The sequence below is a fragment of the Argiope bruennichi genome, chromosome 5 (assembly GCF_947563725.1).
Source record: "Argiope bruennichi chromosome 5, qqArgBrue1.1, whole genome shotgun sequence".
In the NCBI taxonomy this organism is placed as follows: Eukaryota; Metazoa; Arthropoda; class Arachnida; order Araneae; family Araneidae; genus Argiope; species Argiope bruennichi.
In genome coordinates this window covers 35,566,149-35,582,736 of record NC_079155.1, presented here as the reverse complement: position 1 = coordinate 35,582,736, position 16,588 = coordinate 35,566,149, and the positions used below count along the sequence as shown (strand labels likewise).

The 16,588-nt window shown below is 29.0% G+C and overlaps 1 protein-coding gene across 1 annotated transcript in view; it reads left to right on the top strand.

Moving 5' to 3' along the window:
- Nucleotides 1–4,048: 4,048 nt before the first annotated feature.
- The window catches only part of LOC129969269 (golgin subfamily A member 4-like), a 177,952-nt gene continuing 165,412 nt past the window's right edge, over nt 4,049–16,588 (top strand). Inside the window, exon 1 of the mRNA XM_056083749.1 lies at nt 4,049–5,411. Within this exon, the coding sequence (XP_055939724.1) occupies nt 4,482–5,411 (930 nt within the window). The 5' untranslated portion in view covers nt 4,049–4,481. The remainder of the gene's footprint in view (nt 5,412–16,588) is intronic.

The window sequence follows — 16,588 nt, the reverse complement described above, 5'->3', positions numbered from 1 at the left end:
GAGACAGTATTGAAATTGTTGAAAAATTCGAAATCCAGACTTTGGCGAATTTTCTTGTTTCAAATCTCCTAAAGTTCAAAAGAAAACACAGTTTTGAAATTATGTCTTCTTTTTCTTCTCTGAACACAACAGCTAAAAAATAAATGCACACGTAAAACCGTTTTGCGCCAGAAGGTTGAAATTTGGCATATGGGTATTAACACAAAATTAGTAGATTTCATCAAAATTTTGAACGAAATCCATTCAGAGAAGTCTGTTTGTCCGGTTGTTCGAATACAAGTGTACACAAGAACGAAAAAGAATGTAAAAAGCAAGAAAAATAAAATTTGGTACATAAATTTAATATCTATATGATAGGTATAATGCAGATTTAATATCAAAATTATAACTAAATCTGTTAAGAGATTGAACCTGTCAGTCTTGCCTTCTCATGCATGCAAATTCGATAATTTAAAATCCAGTAACGTAAATAAAGGAAATTTGGTATGAGATAATATGATTACAATTGCAGTTTTATACTCCTTTTTTTCGATCAGAAAAACGGCATCCAACATACACATTTGATTTTTTTTTTTGGTTCTTGTGTATGAACTGAATATCAAATGATTAATCGCCAAAGATCGCACATAAATTCAATAATATCGCTATACTCAACGCCAAAGATCGACCTTTCATTACTATTGCTCACCAGTGGCACGTAGCGAATGATCAAATACGGGTCTTCTTTATTATTGTCGGGATTAATTCCCTTTCCTAACCGTAGATGGCAGCATATTCCCGTTGTCTTGAAAATTAAGCCGAAAAGATAACTTGTTTTGCTTGGTAGTCAAGAAAAGTAGACGTTCACGTAGAGTGTGTGCGATGAGTAGCTCGCGAGGAAAAACAGAGCAAATTTATTTTAACGATCGCAGGAAACCAAGCTAGTTTCTTGTGAAATTTGTACTTTATGAAGAAAATAATTTTATTGTCTTTAAGAACTATTCATAGCCGTGGTATGAAATTGCTTATCGGAAATTGTATAAAAATAAAAAGTGGCTCGATGTGAATAAATGGATGGCTAGTCAAGAAAACTATTTCCTGATTTTTTTTTGCGTAGAATCTTCTATTTTTTGCGAACAGGAACACAGAGTGCGGTCACGAACAATGCAGAAATATTTCGTTAGGGAAATGTCCGCTATATTCGATAATTATATTACGACGCACGCAACTTTCCAATGTAAAAATAAAAAATTGAGTACTCGAGGTTGGGATAATAATTCATCTACCAATAAAAAAATCATAAACATGATTAAATTCCTAATTGATCAACGAGAATTATTCCAATGAGATTAACCCAACCAATTTTCTCATACAATACTTTAATATTCCTTGCATTTTATTCATAAATATATCCTTGCATATTTTACTCATAAATATATCCTTGCATATTTTACTCATAAATATATAATGCAGATTAAAAAAAAATTTTTTTTCGCAGTTTTTTTCGAGCAAAAAATTGAATATAAAAAATAAAGATTAATCTATGCCGGATTTAAACCATGCGTAAGTCTTCCAGTAAACAAAACCATTACCAATGAACGCTTCACAGCCAAATTTTTTAATAGGGTTCCTATAATGTACGAAAAAAAAGCGATATTTTATTTTCTATATTTACTTTATGGTGGTAATATTATATGGACTGTTGATAGGTGAATAATTTATGTAATCTTTCTGAAAAAAAAGCCACGAAAATTATAAAAGAAAAGACAATGTAACACATATAGTGAAAGTTGTTAACAATAAATTTTATACTAAAATTTAAAAATTTAGATTGATTATAAGTTAAGAAGCATTAGAAATTTTTTTATGTAAATTTTTTTATTACATTGCTGATTTCTGAGTCTACCAGCCGCCACCGGGCACTGCATGCTTTTCATTAAAGTCTTGAATTGTAATACTTATAATACTTTTTTCTTCTAAATACTTTTTACATGAGAAGTTAAAAGATTATGTATGAACATTAAATTATATTCAGGAAAATCTAATTAATTTCTGTCTTTTTTTTTGCATTATTTTAATCACCATCAAAACAAAACACTATTTTACGCTATTAACTTTTTAAAAAACTTATTTTAAGTAAAAATACTTGAAATGATCTTTTTATATTTTCTTGCATATATTAAATTACAAGAAAGAAAGAAAAAAAAAGGAATGGTGGCTATTGTTCAAGTTAAGAAAAGTTGATTCATCAAGTAAAAGATTTTTCTTTGTTTATACTTTTATATCCAAACATATGTTAACTCTCAAAATAATTAGCGAAGTGTCAATGATTATCCTATCAATATTTTCTTTGAGATCAAAATTTAAAAATGATGTCATAATCATTCCACAATAACAAAACTTGTTTGAATGAAACAGAAACTATACTGAATTGAATAAAATATGTTAAATATACATATATATAAAAATTAATTATATTTCTTCATTGACTTTCTTGCATATTAGTTAATATTATTTTCTTAATTTAAAAAAATTTTCGAAGAAATTTGCTTTTATCAACAATTATAATAATATGCACCCCAAAAATGCATTTGATGTTTTCATCGAACTGACGTTTATTAATAAACGAAATAACTTAAAATGTAGTCCATATTTTCATTCAACGTGAATGGGAACGCTCATGTGAAAGATCTCTTTTCAAATGTATTTGTGTGTGTGTGTGTAACTTCGTAGTACAGCAAAAGAATTAAAACGTGAATTTAATTTAATTTAAATAAGATTGTTTAGAATAATGGAAAAAATTATCGTCATTTTTTAAAAAACGAATTCCGAAAAGCTTCTTTTTTTCTTTTTAACTTGTAAATAGCGATTTCAGAATTTATAATTTTAATAAAAATCGTTTGATCTCAAGCTTTTCGAAAGTTATTAGTCTAATATAATATAAAATCCTCATTTCAAAGGCGCAAAATATTTTCAGAGCATATTTTGCGCTTTTTTTGTCTGATTTTGCAGTTCTTTTAGCAGTATGCTTTTGATTACTGAAATATCGATGGAAAGTGACAGTTTTAATATTTTTTTAAAGAATTGATGGTGCAAGGGGAAATGCCACTAGTAGCAATGCTACTAGTGACTGATGCTTTTTAAATTTTTTTTTTTTAATACTTGCTAATTCCTTTTTTTATTTTTCATATGGCAATTTTCATACCCTTTCATAGTTTAAGTGTAATTAAAATGTTTATCAAATCTAAATTAAGATTGGAACGGTTTCTAATTAATGAAACATATTAAAAAATTTTCTTGAACATCGAAACTGAAGTTATATTTAAATTTAATGCTTAGTTTAAAATATTATGAATACAAAATATACTGGTGAGCAACTCGGACTGATTATTTAACAGCTATTTTATAAAGGACATATTTATATTTCAATGTTTTATTCAGTAGCCATTTTTTATTTAATTCAATTTACCTTAATTAAACAATTTTTAGATTTTTATCAAATATTTCAAAATGTTACATACTCACAAAATTAATTTTGTGACAAAATTGTGAAAATAGAATTTTTCATCGGTAAAACTATTAATTTATAAATGATAATTTGTTTGAAAATTAATAAATACAATCAAATCAATATAAATAAAGAAAAAAATGTAAGTAAAAAATGAATATATATTATTAATTAACAGTGCAAAAATATATATTTGTAGGAAAAATTAATTAAATATAATGTAATAAATAAACTTGTTAATTACTAGAAAGTGACTTCCCAATTTTGTTTATTTTATGAATAAAATAGCTCTAGAAATATAGATATTGGATCTAGGTGATATCAAGGAATGTACCGGCACTTTTGAAAAGAAGAATCGAGCATCAACAGGAAACAAAGAAAACAGGATCAAAAAGTAAGTATCAAAACTAACTCTTCCCTGCAACTTTTGTTCTTCTTCCTTTAACTAGATGTCGCTATCATCTCACATCCATATGGAAAACTCTGCGGGCTGATTGGTCCATCCCGTAACAGCTGGGACCACGGAGGGGGTGTGACGTCACTCGCAGTATCAGGCAGGAGAAAAGTGGGAAGGGACGATCTTCCTTCCTCACCGAATAAGCCGAGCGGCGAAATGTCAGAGGAGAAGAGACAAGCCCTCTCTTCAATTCGTAACCGGTATTCGGAACTCCATTAAAAATGCTGCAGCTCGAGAACAACAAGGAAAAGCCGGTGTCTCAGGGATTGGTTGATTCTATTCTAGGTCTCGGATGGAATAATCCGTTATCGTTTGCTCCACCGAAAGGAACCAAGGCGAGCTATTGATCGTTCCCAAAAGGCGAGAGAAAGAAAATCGGGCGGACCGTTTGCTCGCTGCTACAACATGGCCCCGCGCTGCTGAGGTCTCGAGGAGTTTAGTGTGGGCCTCCAGCAATTCTCGCGCTTCCTAGTACTTTTTCGAAGGGGGAACGGATGTATTCACCTAGAATATCGTACCTCCATAGATTAGTTTTAGATGCAGTCGAGAATAGAGGTAGCGCCAGCCATGTCCCGCGAAGCCTACGGCAGCAGCAGTGTTAGCCAGAGGTCACCCAAACCATCCAGACGGACCGACATCAACCGCGAACCTGCATCCTCCTCCTCCAAGTACTATCCCTCCTCCATTTCCCAGCCTGTATCCGGACGGGCCAGTCCATCCCGTGGACCACCCCCGGAAAGTTCCCTTCCCATCGGTCGCAGGAGTAGCAGACACGGGTACGGTGCTAGTCGTTCCGGCAACGCCAGTCCTTTGACTTTACCCACGGACGGACCAGTTCCCCACTCGACGAGTGCATACAACGTCGGGCACTACTACAACAACGAGGAACTGGCTGGAAGTCCGACCATGGACGGAAGGGCCACTGGTGGTCCGACATCGGGCCATCATCGGAGCCGATCTGCTACTCGCGTGCCACTACGAAATTATCACTCGCTGGAGAGGGACCAGGACAGGGAGTTTGTGCCCATTCGAGATCCAAGAGACAGATCCTTGGATCGCCATCCTAGAAGCAGGGAGCGGTCGATGGACCGCACTGGGTACAGGGACGAGTATGCTTACAGGGACATAGAGGGACCTATGGACTCAGACCCGTACAGGGACACGAGCCATTCGATGTCCAGGTCCGCTTATGGTGATTCCACCAGGCATGGGTACAGCAGTAGGTCCGCCGGTGGTGGCGATAGTTTCGTGATGGAGCTGCAAACCAGACTGAATGATCTCCAAAACCAGTACAGCAATCTGAAAAGGGAACTTGAGGCGACCACACAGAAACTGGGCTCCAGCATGCACAGCATCAAGACCTTCTGGAGCCCAGAGTTGAAGAAGGAGAGAGCCTTAAGGAAAGAGGAAGCCGCCAAATATGCGTTAATTAATGATCAGATGAAGATTCTCAGATCTGAAAATCAGGTAGGATACTTCTTTTTTTTTCCTATCAATTTTGAAATTAATCTTTTTTTTTAATTGAAATTTTTTTATTTGTACGTATTCATCAGTGTTTTAAAGGAAAGTATTAACAGTGGTTTATCAAAGAAAATTACTTTTTATTATTATGATACTAATCCCCCTCCCCTTACCTACTGTTCTTTTTTTATTATTATTATCATTGAATCACCCATGGAATATAAGATCTAATATCTCAAATAGAAGCATTAATAGAGTGGCTTTGTGTATTTTCATATTTATGGAGTTGGAAAATGAATAAAACATACGGTTTATTGTGTAATTATTTTTATGTATAATTCTCTCATTTATATATAAGAAAAATATGTTGTTATGCACGTTTTCCATCTGATACTAATTTTCTTAAAATTATTTTAATACCTTTTTTTTGTTGCTACAGCTTAAAGTATTTCTTTTATCAAGTGTTTGAAATTATTATTTGTTCCTAGATGCTTTTAGAAATCTACTGACATAAAACATATAATACATATTTCGTAGATTGTAGAATCAAAGTTATATTTATATTATTGAAAGTTAAAAATTTTTCATTCAGTATTCTTATTTGATTTAATAAAAAAAAAAGTTATTGTAATCGTTCAAACTTCGTGTTTAAAATATTGCAGAATATGTTTCCATTAGAATCTTTGTAAAACGCTACTAACGTACCTAAAATGATTTGGATTGGAAAATGAAATAATTGGTTATTTTATAAGTGTGTTTTTGAATTAATAATATAACATTCAATTTGTAATAAAAGAAAAAATATCAAAGAAGTTCATTATAAAAAGATAAGTATTTAAACCACAAAAAAAGGAAAATAGAACTAAAAAGAAAAATAGTGAAAAAAATTATTATTATTATTGCTAAAAGCTAAATGTTCATTTCGAAATTGTAAGTGTTGTAATTTAATTTTGTGTCTAAACTTTCAACTAGATGTAATGTTTCACGTCTTAAAATCTATTAATTAACATTTAATTTTTTTTTGTTCTGAGTCTGAGACTAAATAATGTATTACATTTTTCTTACTTACTACTATGTTATAAAATAGGAACGTGATTCATTCCGAACCTGCTGTAGAAATAAATTTGCTTGGTTCCGTAAACAGTGATTTTTATCAACGTTATTTGGCAACATATTTGATCCCGTCTGCTTGATCGTATTTTTTCTCTTGCATAGATTAATTTTTGTTTTGTAGGATTATAATATTTGTTTTACTTCACTAAATCTGTTTATTTTCCCTCGTCCTTAATTTTTTAGATGTACTTTGAAAACTCAAATTTTCCATATCAATATTTTTTTATATACCACATTTCATACTGAATGTTAAAATTGCTTATAGAAAAGATAGCTTTCATAAAAAAAATTGAAAAAAAAAGATATATATAAGTTTGATATATTAAATTTAGATATATATTCTAAAACTTATTCACTCTATACTTGAGATATTCGAAAACTTTATTTTTTTATATATATATATAAATTGAAATCATTGCAATCGGCAAATTTAATCAGAATCGACAGTACTTTTTTTTTTTTTAAATTATCGTTTGCTGAATATTTGTTCCATGAAAACTCATAATTGACTCTGCTCTTTTCTTTATAATAACTATGAAAATAAATTTATTATTTTCTTGATATTTAAAAAGCGAGAACGAGAAATATAAAAGCAACGGAATGAAACGATTTAAATCTGAATTACCAACTAGTGAAAGCCTCACCGAACGATAATGTAATCCAGAATTATCAAATCATTTGGTGAATTATTCTCTATTCTTTAATATATTTAAAGAAATAAATTTTGTCATTTATAGCTATCAAAAGAAACGTATTAATATTTCGATCATTCAAACGTACAGTCACTTACCATATTCTCATTTAAACTTAGTGCAAAATTTAACACCAGCTTCGAGAACTGAAGTGAATAAAAAAGTTGTACCGAACTGTCAAAAATCCCTGTCGATTAGGGGAGGAAATTTCGGGATTGATAACGTTTGTGCCCTCCCACGAGAGTTATCGGCGAGTCCCTCCTGTTACTTGGCATTTTTCCAAGTTGGAAAGTGCAAGTTTCGGTTTTGATATATGTCGTGGGTGCAGTGAATATTTTTCACATAGTTGTTTTTTTATCTTATGACTTCATTTCAGATCAAATAAATTACATTTATTCAAATCAAGGAGTTATATATTCGAGTGAAAATGACTCACCAATTAAATTGTTATTAGGGTTTTTTGGTTGGTTTTTCCCTAAGACTCATGGGAAATGTCACTGTAGCCTTTGTTGACTGTTTTAGTGTGGAAAAGAAAGATGCCAATCATAGCGATGATTATTATTAATGTTATTATTTATCTTTAAGAAAAACGTGAGGAAAATAATTAGTTTTACAGAATTAATTTGTGATGGAATAAATAAATGAGTATGCGAAACATTTTTAGAAATTTTAATATATTTCAGTTTCGAATACATTAAAAAATTTTTGAATGTATTTTAATGTTGTTGTTTAAAAAATATTAAAGTAAAAATTATTTATTTATTTATAATTTTTTTTTCTTTTCATCACTTACTTTAAAGAATAAAAATTATACTCTCATATCCTTTAATTTATTAGCTGAGATTGTTTTTTATGTGTGAAATTATTGTTTATATTGAAATTCCTGTGTCAGAAATTGAGCACAGCTTTTAAAATTGTTTGTAGAAACTGTTGAAAATGAAATGTATATTTTATAGCCAATATGATTAATCGATTATAATTAATACTGTCTGCGATTATTATAAATAATGAAGATTTCAAGAGTTCGATTTGTAAAGAGTTGTCGATTGTTTTTAATACTAATCGTGGTTCTTATTTAAAATAGTTAACTAATATAAATTGTTAGATTGACGATTTTGGGTGTAAAGATAAATAAAAACCCAAAGAAAAAATTGATATTTGCATTTCATTATCTTAAGTAACTTACCTAATGAATTGAATGTTAAGTTTTAAGTTAAAGGACAACTTTCTAAGAATAATAGGATAAAATATATTTATAAAGTATTTTATCCTGCTCATGAGCGAAATGTTTATAAATTCAGGGACTGAAGTCAGAGAATAGAATAAAAGTTTAAAACTATGAAATACAAAATAGAATTTCAAAGCTTATTTTTGCATAAAATGCCTGGAATATTTTAGAAACTGTTATGAAAGAGAAACCTTGAGCAAATAACGAAATTAAAAAGAAGCAGGACAAAACATACTTCTCGTTGAATTGAAAGATCTGAAAATTGTTATTGAAGTATTAAATTTTATTTTCTCTGTTTATAGCAGAAAAAATAATTAAGGAATCTTAAGAATACTATTTTAAATAAAATTTTTTTTCGAAAACCTTTTCTTTCTGTTTTTGTCTTGACCTTTTAAATTTTTTTCCTTTTATGGATTTTTATGTTAATAAATAATAATTTGGGGTTCCAATATTATGTCATATCAATAATAAAAGTGATTATCTTTTTGAATTTGCATTGAGAGGAAGAGAGTTTACTTTTATTTTTTAAAGAAACATCCTTTTTTTTAAATAATAAATAAATGTTACTAAAATTATTTATTGAAAAACCCTCGTGTTAATTCAATGCCAACTGCAGAAACTCATAATTTACAATTACAGAGTTAGAAATATATAATACTGACATATATAATTTATTGAACAGATATCAAATTAAAATGTGATATTTTTATATCAATCAGTGTGATATTTTTATATCTTCAACTTCCTGGTTTCGGGAATTTTTCCTAGAACTTCGAACTGTTTATCGTTTTATTCAGGCTCACATTTTGAGAATGCCGGATGTTAAAAGAAACAATAACAGAAATGTAATTATTTATGGATATACAATGAATCGATATAATTTTTTGCAAATATCCTTGATGACGAATAGTATTTCTTCTGAAAAAAAAAAGTCGAGTGAGTGAATCATCGTTAAAACTTAAATTATGTATGAAGTGAATGATAAATGAGTGAATATAAATTAGAATATTTCCATAAAAATAAAAACAGCTTTCATTACAGGAAGAAAAAAAAAAAAAAAAAAAACACGCTTGTTTATAATAAACATATTTTACGGTTTCAGCTTTTTGCTACTTCTTTCCCTCAATTTTAGCAAAATGCTAGAATTGCAGCAGTGAATAAATTGAAAATTACGTGGTCAATTTATTTCCCTTCTCAATAAAAAAAAACAATATAATAAATTAATATGCATCTTTTTTTTTTTTTTTCAAAATCGTTTGCATTTGCAAAAAGCTATTTTATTCTATTTTTAATAGCTATAGTTCAAATGACTGACCAATAATGGCACTGGATTAAACTCAATGCTTCCAAAGTTGCCGCAGTCTGTAGAAATATTTGCTGTATAGGAAACAGCTGTTGTTATCAATGGACCATCTGCTCTTGCTTGTAGTTCCGAGGGGAGGAGCAGGGGTGCGGGCAGTTGGTTAACCCGATAAAAAAAGAAGAGAACGAGCTCATTTATTGAAGTTTGACAAATGAAATTGGATTTGTTACGGAATGACCTAGCAATTATTAGACTGCGAGTTGATCCCAAGGGAAATATTGATTAATCATTTCCGAACGCCCCCTAGCTTTTGCCATTTCATTTTCGCTACTCAAGATTTTCTGTTATCTTTATTCGAGAAATTGTGACTTTGTGGTTGATTTAAGCTTAATTAAGTTTCAAAACGAAACTCGTTGAGGTTAACGTAAGCATCATTTTTCTTTTATAGCTTAAAGTCTTTGATAGACAGATACATTCATACTGATTGGAACTTAGCTAATGTATTTTAATGATGAGATATTGCGCACAAAGTATCCTATATTATGGTCTGTTAACAACTTAGATAAAGATAAAAAACTATTAAAATGCATGTTTATATGTATATGATTAGATGTTTTTGAAATATTTAACAATTATTGTGTTTTTTTTCCATTAAAATCTGTAATTTTAATATTATTAATAAACAGAAATACATTTAATATTTTAAAAAATCTTCTTTTGAATTTTTGTTTTAGAACGAAAAATAGAAATCATGGTAAGACATTCTGGAGAAGAAAACAAATTAAAATATTTGAAATTTATTTAAATAACAATAATTGAAATAGAATTGAACAGAATTTTTAATTCGATATTGGAATCCCAGTTGTTCAATCATTAAATCAAATCTAAATTTTTTCTTTAAATGAAATATTAAAAATTTCTCTCTTTTTTTTATATAGTTTGCTTTCTCAACCAGTGTTTAATGAAATATCAATTCTCTGAGCATAAAAGCATTGTACATTACAGGATTAGAAAAGGAAGTTCACGAACAAAATAAGTTACACTGACGAGATTTGCTGCAAAAAATAGTAATAAATTTAAAAAAAAACACCTATATTTAAAATTGAATTTTTCAGAAAACTTTTATAATTCGGGAAAATCGAGTTTGTTTATATCTGTTGCTTATGTTACAGAAAAAATTAAACGTTTTTAATAAGGTAACATAATTTTATTATTGGAAATAAAATTATGATTAATGAAACATTGAAAATATTTTGAAATTTATTGAAACCATTCAACTTTATTATTATTTTATTATTGGTGTTAAAATTATTTTAACACTCTTGTCTATCTGTCCGGTACAAATTTTGCTGTTTATTTAAAAAAAATATAAAAGCTTTATGTTAATAAATTAGTGATTGGAAACTTTAGGTACTGAACGACATAGCAATATTAAATCACTCTTTTACCTGTTTGGTATACATTTTGTGCTCGAGTGAACTCATCAGGAAATTTCACATAAAACTGAAAAGCAGAAAGCATTTATTTTAAGAAAAAAATAATTTTACTATGCCTTTAACACGGTGTGAAAAATTATAAAATAATTTCTCCTAGTCACATACAGAAGGTTCTCAAAATTTGTAGTTGTGAATTTAAAAAATTCAGATTTATCTGCATGAGGCGAAGAGAAATTATCTGATACATTTTAGTCCATTTTAAAAACGAGGTATGTTAAAAAAATACTGTTATTTAAATAATTATTTAGAATAAAGTTTTAAAATTTAAAGGAAAATTTTTTTGTACCATAAAAAAAAACTAATGCTTGCAAAAACTATGTTTTCCATTAAAATGATTTTAAAGAACTTTCACACTTTAAAAATATTTTGGGAAGCTTTGAGGTCATCCACCTTACTTAAATTTTAAATGATTTAAAGATAGAATTATTAACTTTGAAAAAATATCCAGTTTATATTTATTCACTTTTCAAAATATATTTACCTGCACACATGTGCATGTTCATGTGTGTTTTCGGAAATTATTTTTCCCTCTAATAATTTTAGAAGTGATCACAAGATCTTACGAGAAATCAAAGAAAGATGTATTTAGTATTTTACATATTTTCTGTTTTTCATTTTTTTAAATGACTAATGAGTATTTTAATAATTTTTTAAATATTTATTCCATTTCTAAGATTAACTGCTATTCTAATCAATTGTCATGAGAAATTCACAATTAGGAAGCAGACGATGTATTATCTTTCTTAGTCTTGTTAACAAATTCCGTCTTTATAGACTTGCATGCTGTATGTAAATTGCGACATGTGTCATGCTTCATCAATATGCAAAGTACTGCAAAGTAAACCGTTAGACTTTAAGTTACCAAATTTGACTTGTACTATTTTAATTGTGTAATCATTAAAAAACGGCTGACTTGTCAAAATTAGAATTATATTTTTAATAATGATTAATCGAAGTTATAACATTTTTTTTGTATGTTTAATATTTTTGTATGTTAATAATTTTGGTGCATATTATTGCCCAATAACTATTTTTTAACTACCTTAAATTAAAAAAAAAGCTTTTCACTGATATTTATTTAATTTTCTTACAATTTTTCCTTCGGTTTTAAGGGATTTAAAAATATATATTAAAGTATTTTCAACAGCATTATTTTTCAAAATTTTAGTTACTACGTATTAAAGGTGTCCCTAAATTAACGCAAAATCTAAATTTTCCACCATTCGTGCAATAAAATGTTGGACACCTTAGCTGATAGTTTAGAGTTAGTAAAAATGGAGCGTTACACGATAGAATAACGTGTTTTCATTTTTGAACAATATTTCAAAATACGAAAGTCTGGCGGCCACAGTTCGAAAATTTGAGAATTGGCCGCTTAGATCGTGTGATTTAACACCACTGGAATTTTTTATGGGGTTATGAGAAGTTAGAGGTCTATGACAGCAATCCCACAAGCACGCGATACTGAAGGAGGAAATTCAACGCTGCATCAATGAAATTCAGCCACATTTATGCAAAATGGTCATGGAAAATTATTTCGACAAAAGAGTGCACATATGGCAGCAAAGCCGTGGAGGCCATTTGCTCTATGTGTTATTCCATGCATAACCCTATCCTGTGTGCTTTATGGTTCAATGAAAATATAACAATTTAAAGATAAACACTGTATTTTGTGTTTAATTCAAATTTTGCGGTAACACGTTGTTCTATCGTGTTTTTATTAACCTTAAACGATCAGCTGTCAATTTTTTTTTAAAAAATAGGGTTGCCAACATTTACTGCATGAGCGGTGGTAAATTCAAACCTTGAGTTTATTTTGGGACATCCCCCCCTTTATTTACGCTCTCTTTGTAAAGATATTAAATTTATCTTTTGTTTCATATTACTGCTTTTATATAATTAAGAGTTTATTTACGTAGATATTTAAGAGTACTGAATATAGATGAAATGAATCTAAAACATAATACTACTATGTTTTGGACCCGAGGTTCGGACTTATCTGTAAAAATTTTTTTAAAGAAGTCATTCATTATTATTCTGTTATTCTAGTATTGGAAGCTCAGTATCAGAAAAAATTTATACTACTCGATAAAATAAATACATCAAAGTACTTTTTGAAATAAGCCATTATTATTATTATTATTATTTACAATGCAATGTTTTTAATTATGAACCACGTACAAAATCTCAATTAAAGATCCTGATCAATTCGGTTTTCCTTATCTGTTTTATTTCTTATCATTCATCCATTTTCTCCGGAAAAGCAAACTTATCTCACAGTTAGGAAAATCAATATCCTGGTAGCACTCTTTTTTTCCTACCATTAATCGAAACTTCTACTTTTCCTAACTGAATTGAAATTGGATTTAGATAGGCTCTACGGTTGATTGTCCTTTCAATCAAAGCGGAAAATAGATACTCTAAAAGAAGTGCTTCTGATGAGTTATTTTTTTTCTATGATAATTAAACACCAGTGTGTCGAAAAATATTGGGTCTAGAGTTGGCACATTTGGCCCAGAAGTCTTTAAAATGAGATTAAATACCGTTAAATGATTAAATAAATGAAAGCGGTTTTTCCGAACAATTTAGTTTATGTATTTATTAGCATGATATTGTTTATAGATTTTTATACTATCTATGGTTTGTGTAATGTGACATATAGTAGAAAAAAATAAACAAATAATAATAATATAAAAACATCCGTAATTTTCTGCAATGAAGGTCGCTGAACGTAGAGTTTGGACCTGTTTTGAATGAAATAAAGTAAACAAAATACAGAATCTTTAATATTCCCATGTAAAAGTTCAAATAAAAGTATATCTAAGGATATTAATTTAAATTACGTTCGCATACCAGCAAAATAAAATAAATAAATAAAAATAAAAATACCATCAATTATAGTGTAAATAATTTACTATTTGTTTATTGTGATATTTGTTGAAAATAACATCTTTGAAATACTCGCTGACATTTCAAAAAGAACGATTTTTTTAAAACTTTCTGGACCTTTTTTTATTAAACTTTTGCCATCTTATGGCTTATAGCATATGATAATGGCAACGGGCGTGCCGATTGCAGAATACTGCTTGATAATGAATATCAACAACTGCTCATCATAAATTTGGAATAAATGCTATCAATTTCCAGTTTATTAAAAAGAATTATAATTAAAAAATAAAAAAAAATCTTTAGGGATGCTAAACACGCTCACCTGTATTTAAAAAAATTGATAGAATTTGAGGTATTGGAATTTATTAATCAATATAAAAATATAAAGATTTTAAAAGCTGTATTTTGTTGAAATCTATTTTGTCTGAGTTATCAGTAAGTAAATAGAAATTTCAATTTCCTTCTAATTCAGAAAAGAAACAAGAACCGTTCTTATCATCAGATTTTTTTTTGTTCTGTTAATAACGAATTGCTTTCTATTTGAGAATCAGATTAAAATTAGAATTTGAATCAAAAAGAAACCAAGACTTGTTGAATGATAATTTTCTTAAATCTTTGATTTTTTTTAAAAAATAATTTTAGGTGTGAAAATATTTTTGGATTTTTTTTTTTTTCGTTTCGGTATATTAAAGAATGTTTTTAAAATTCCATACAGAACAAGGGATTTTTACTCTTTTATTGCAAAATTCAAATTACAATCTTTTATTCTTTTATTACAAAATTCAAATATCAGAGTACTAAATTATTTTTATTAAATCAAACTACAGTTCAGTGCAACAAATTAAGGATGAAATCTAGTATTTAAAAATACTAAGTATAATACTATAACATTTATTAAATTTATTTTCGTGTAATCACATTTGTTTTGATTTTTTTTTTTTTTTTTTTTGCGAATTCTGTAATAAGAAATTTTTTTTTTTCTCTCTAAGTGAATTTCTTGTTGAAAAAGAACAATTCTTTTAATCTGGAATTGTTTTGAAGTTATTGTAAAAATCCAATTTAATCTATTCTATATATTGTGATTCGTGCAGTTGGAATGAAAAATTAAGCACCTGACAAACATCTTAATACATATAAATTGCTTCTGTTTCCAATTTAATCCTATTCAACAGATCGCTTTGGAAAACTGTTTTCTTCGAATGAAATCGCCCACATCTTGAATATTTCAATAGCCCAGACAACAGCACAAAGCTTCCCACCAAGTGATCTATCCATTCCACGATATTATTCCACGTCTGAAAGCGCCAAACGATGATTTTCGTTGAAAAGAAAACATTTCTCCTCGCTCCGACTAAAACGAAAGTGTGTTTATCTTTTTCTCGTCCTTTTAATATTGTTCTTTTCCATCCTGAAACTTTCATTTCCCGCTTTCCTCGGTTCCTTTTTTTAGAACAGGTCATTTATCACACTTTCTTGTCTAGCTCCATCGCTCTTATTTTATACAACTATGTATTTTATCCTTTGTTATTGCTCGGAACAGACATTTGCTGTGCCAAAACATTTCCCCTTCCCATTTAGTTGGTCTGCCTGATTTTATTTGGACTGGACCTTCCATTGTGAATGTTTACCGATATGGGATGTGTTCTTGTATGTTGCGTGTCTCATTGGTTATTTTTATTTATTTAATTTTATGTGATTTATTTATTTATTACGTTTCATTTCATGAAACAGCGGAGTTTAAGAGAACGTTATTGGTGATATTTTTATTCCTATCTCTTTAAGACCAAGTTATGAGTACGATCTGTGAAGTCGCATGCATGTGGTGATGTATGGGAAAATGTTTTCCTATTCAAATATTAAAAAGAAAAATGTTTTCAAGGTTAGATTTCAAGTTTTGAAAATAAATTTTTCAACTTAAGAACCACTTCAGCGACCATCTATTTGCCTACCGAACTAATAGTATTAGTTTAATCATGTCAACTAATTTTGATGAATAATGTCTTATCATAACAAAAGAAAGTTTTAAATTTTTTGCGCTATAAAAGAAAATTCTGTTGGTTAATTGTTTAGTTAACTGCGTTTTTTAAATTGCGAACAAATTTGACGATTTTTCGTTCTAATTGCTGAAAATTTTTATATTGTCGAAACGTTTTGCTATATTTTTTTTTAACTAAATGGTGGCAATGAGCAGATGACTATAACGACATATCTGAGCACTAAAAGCTTTCATGTGAGATAAAAATTGGGAAATTCATACTGTACAATTCTGGCTCAGGAACTCTGCCACAATTTTTCTTTATACAGAATATATAATGTTTTCCCAATTTCTTTCGAAAATGGAAATCGCTGAGGGACAAGTAACCACTGATGAAATATTTAATGGTCATAAACCTTCATATGCAATAAAAATTGGCGAAATCGGTTCAAAGGCTGTGGCTGAAGAACTCTGTGGAATATTCTTC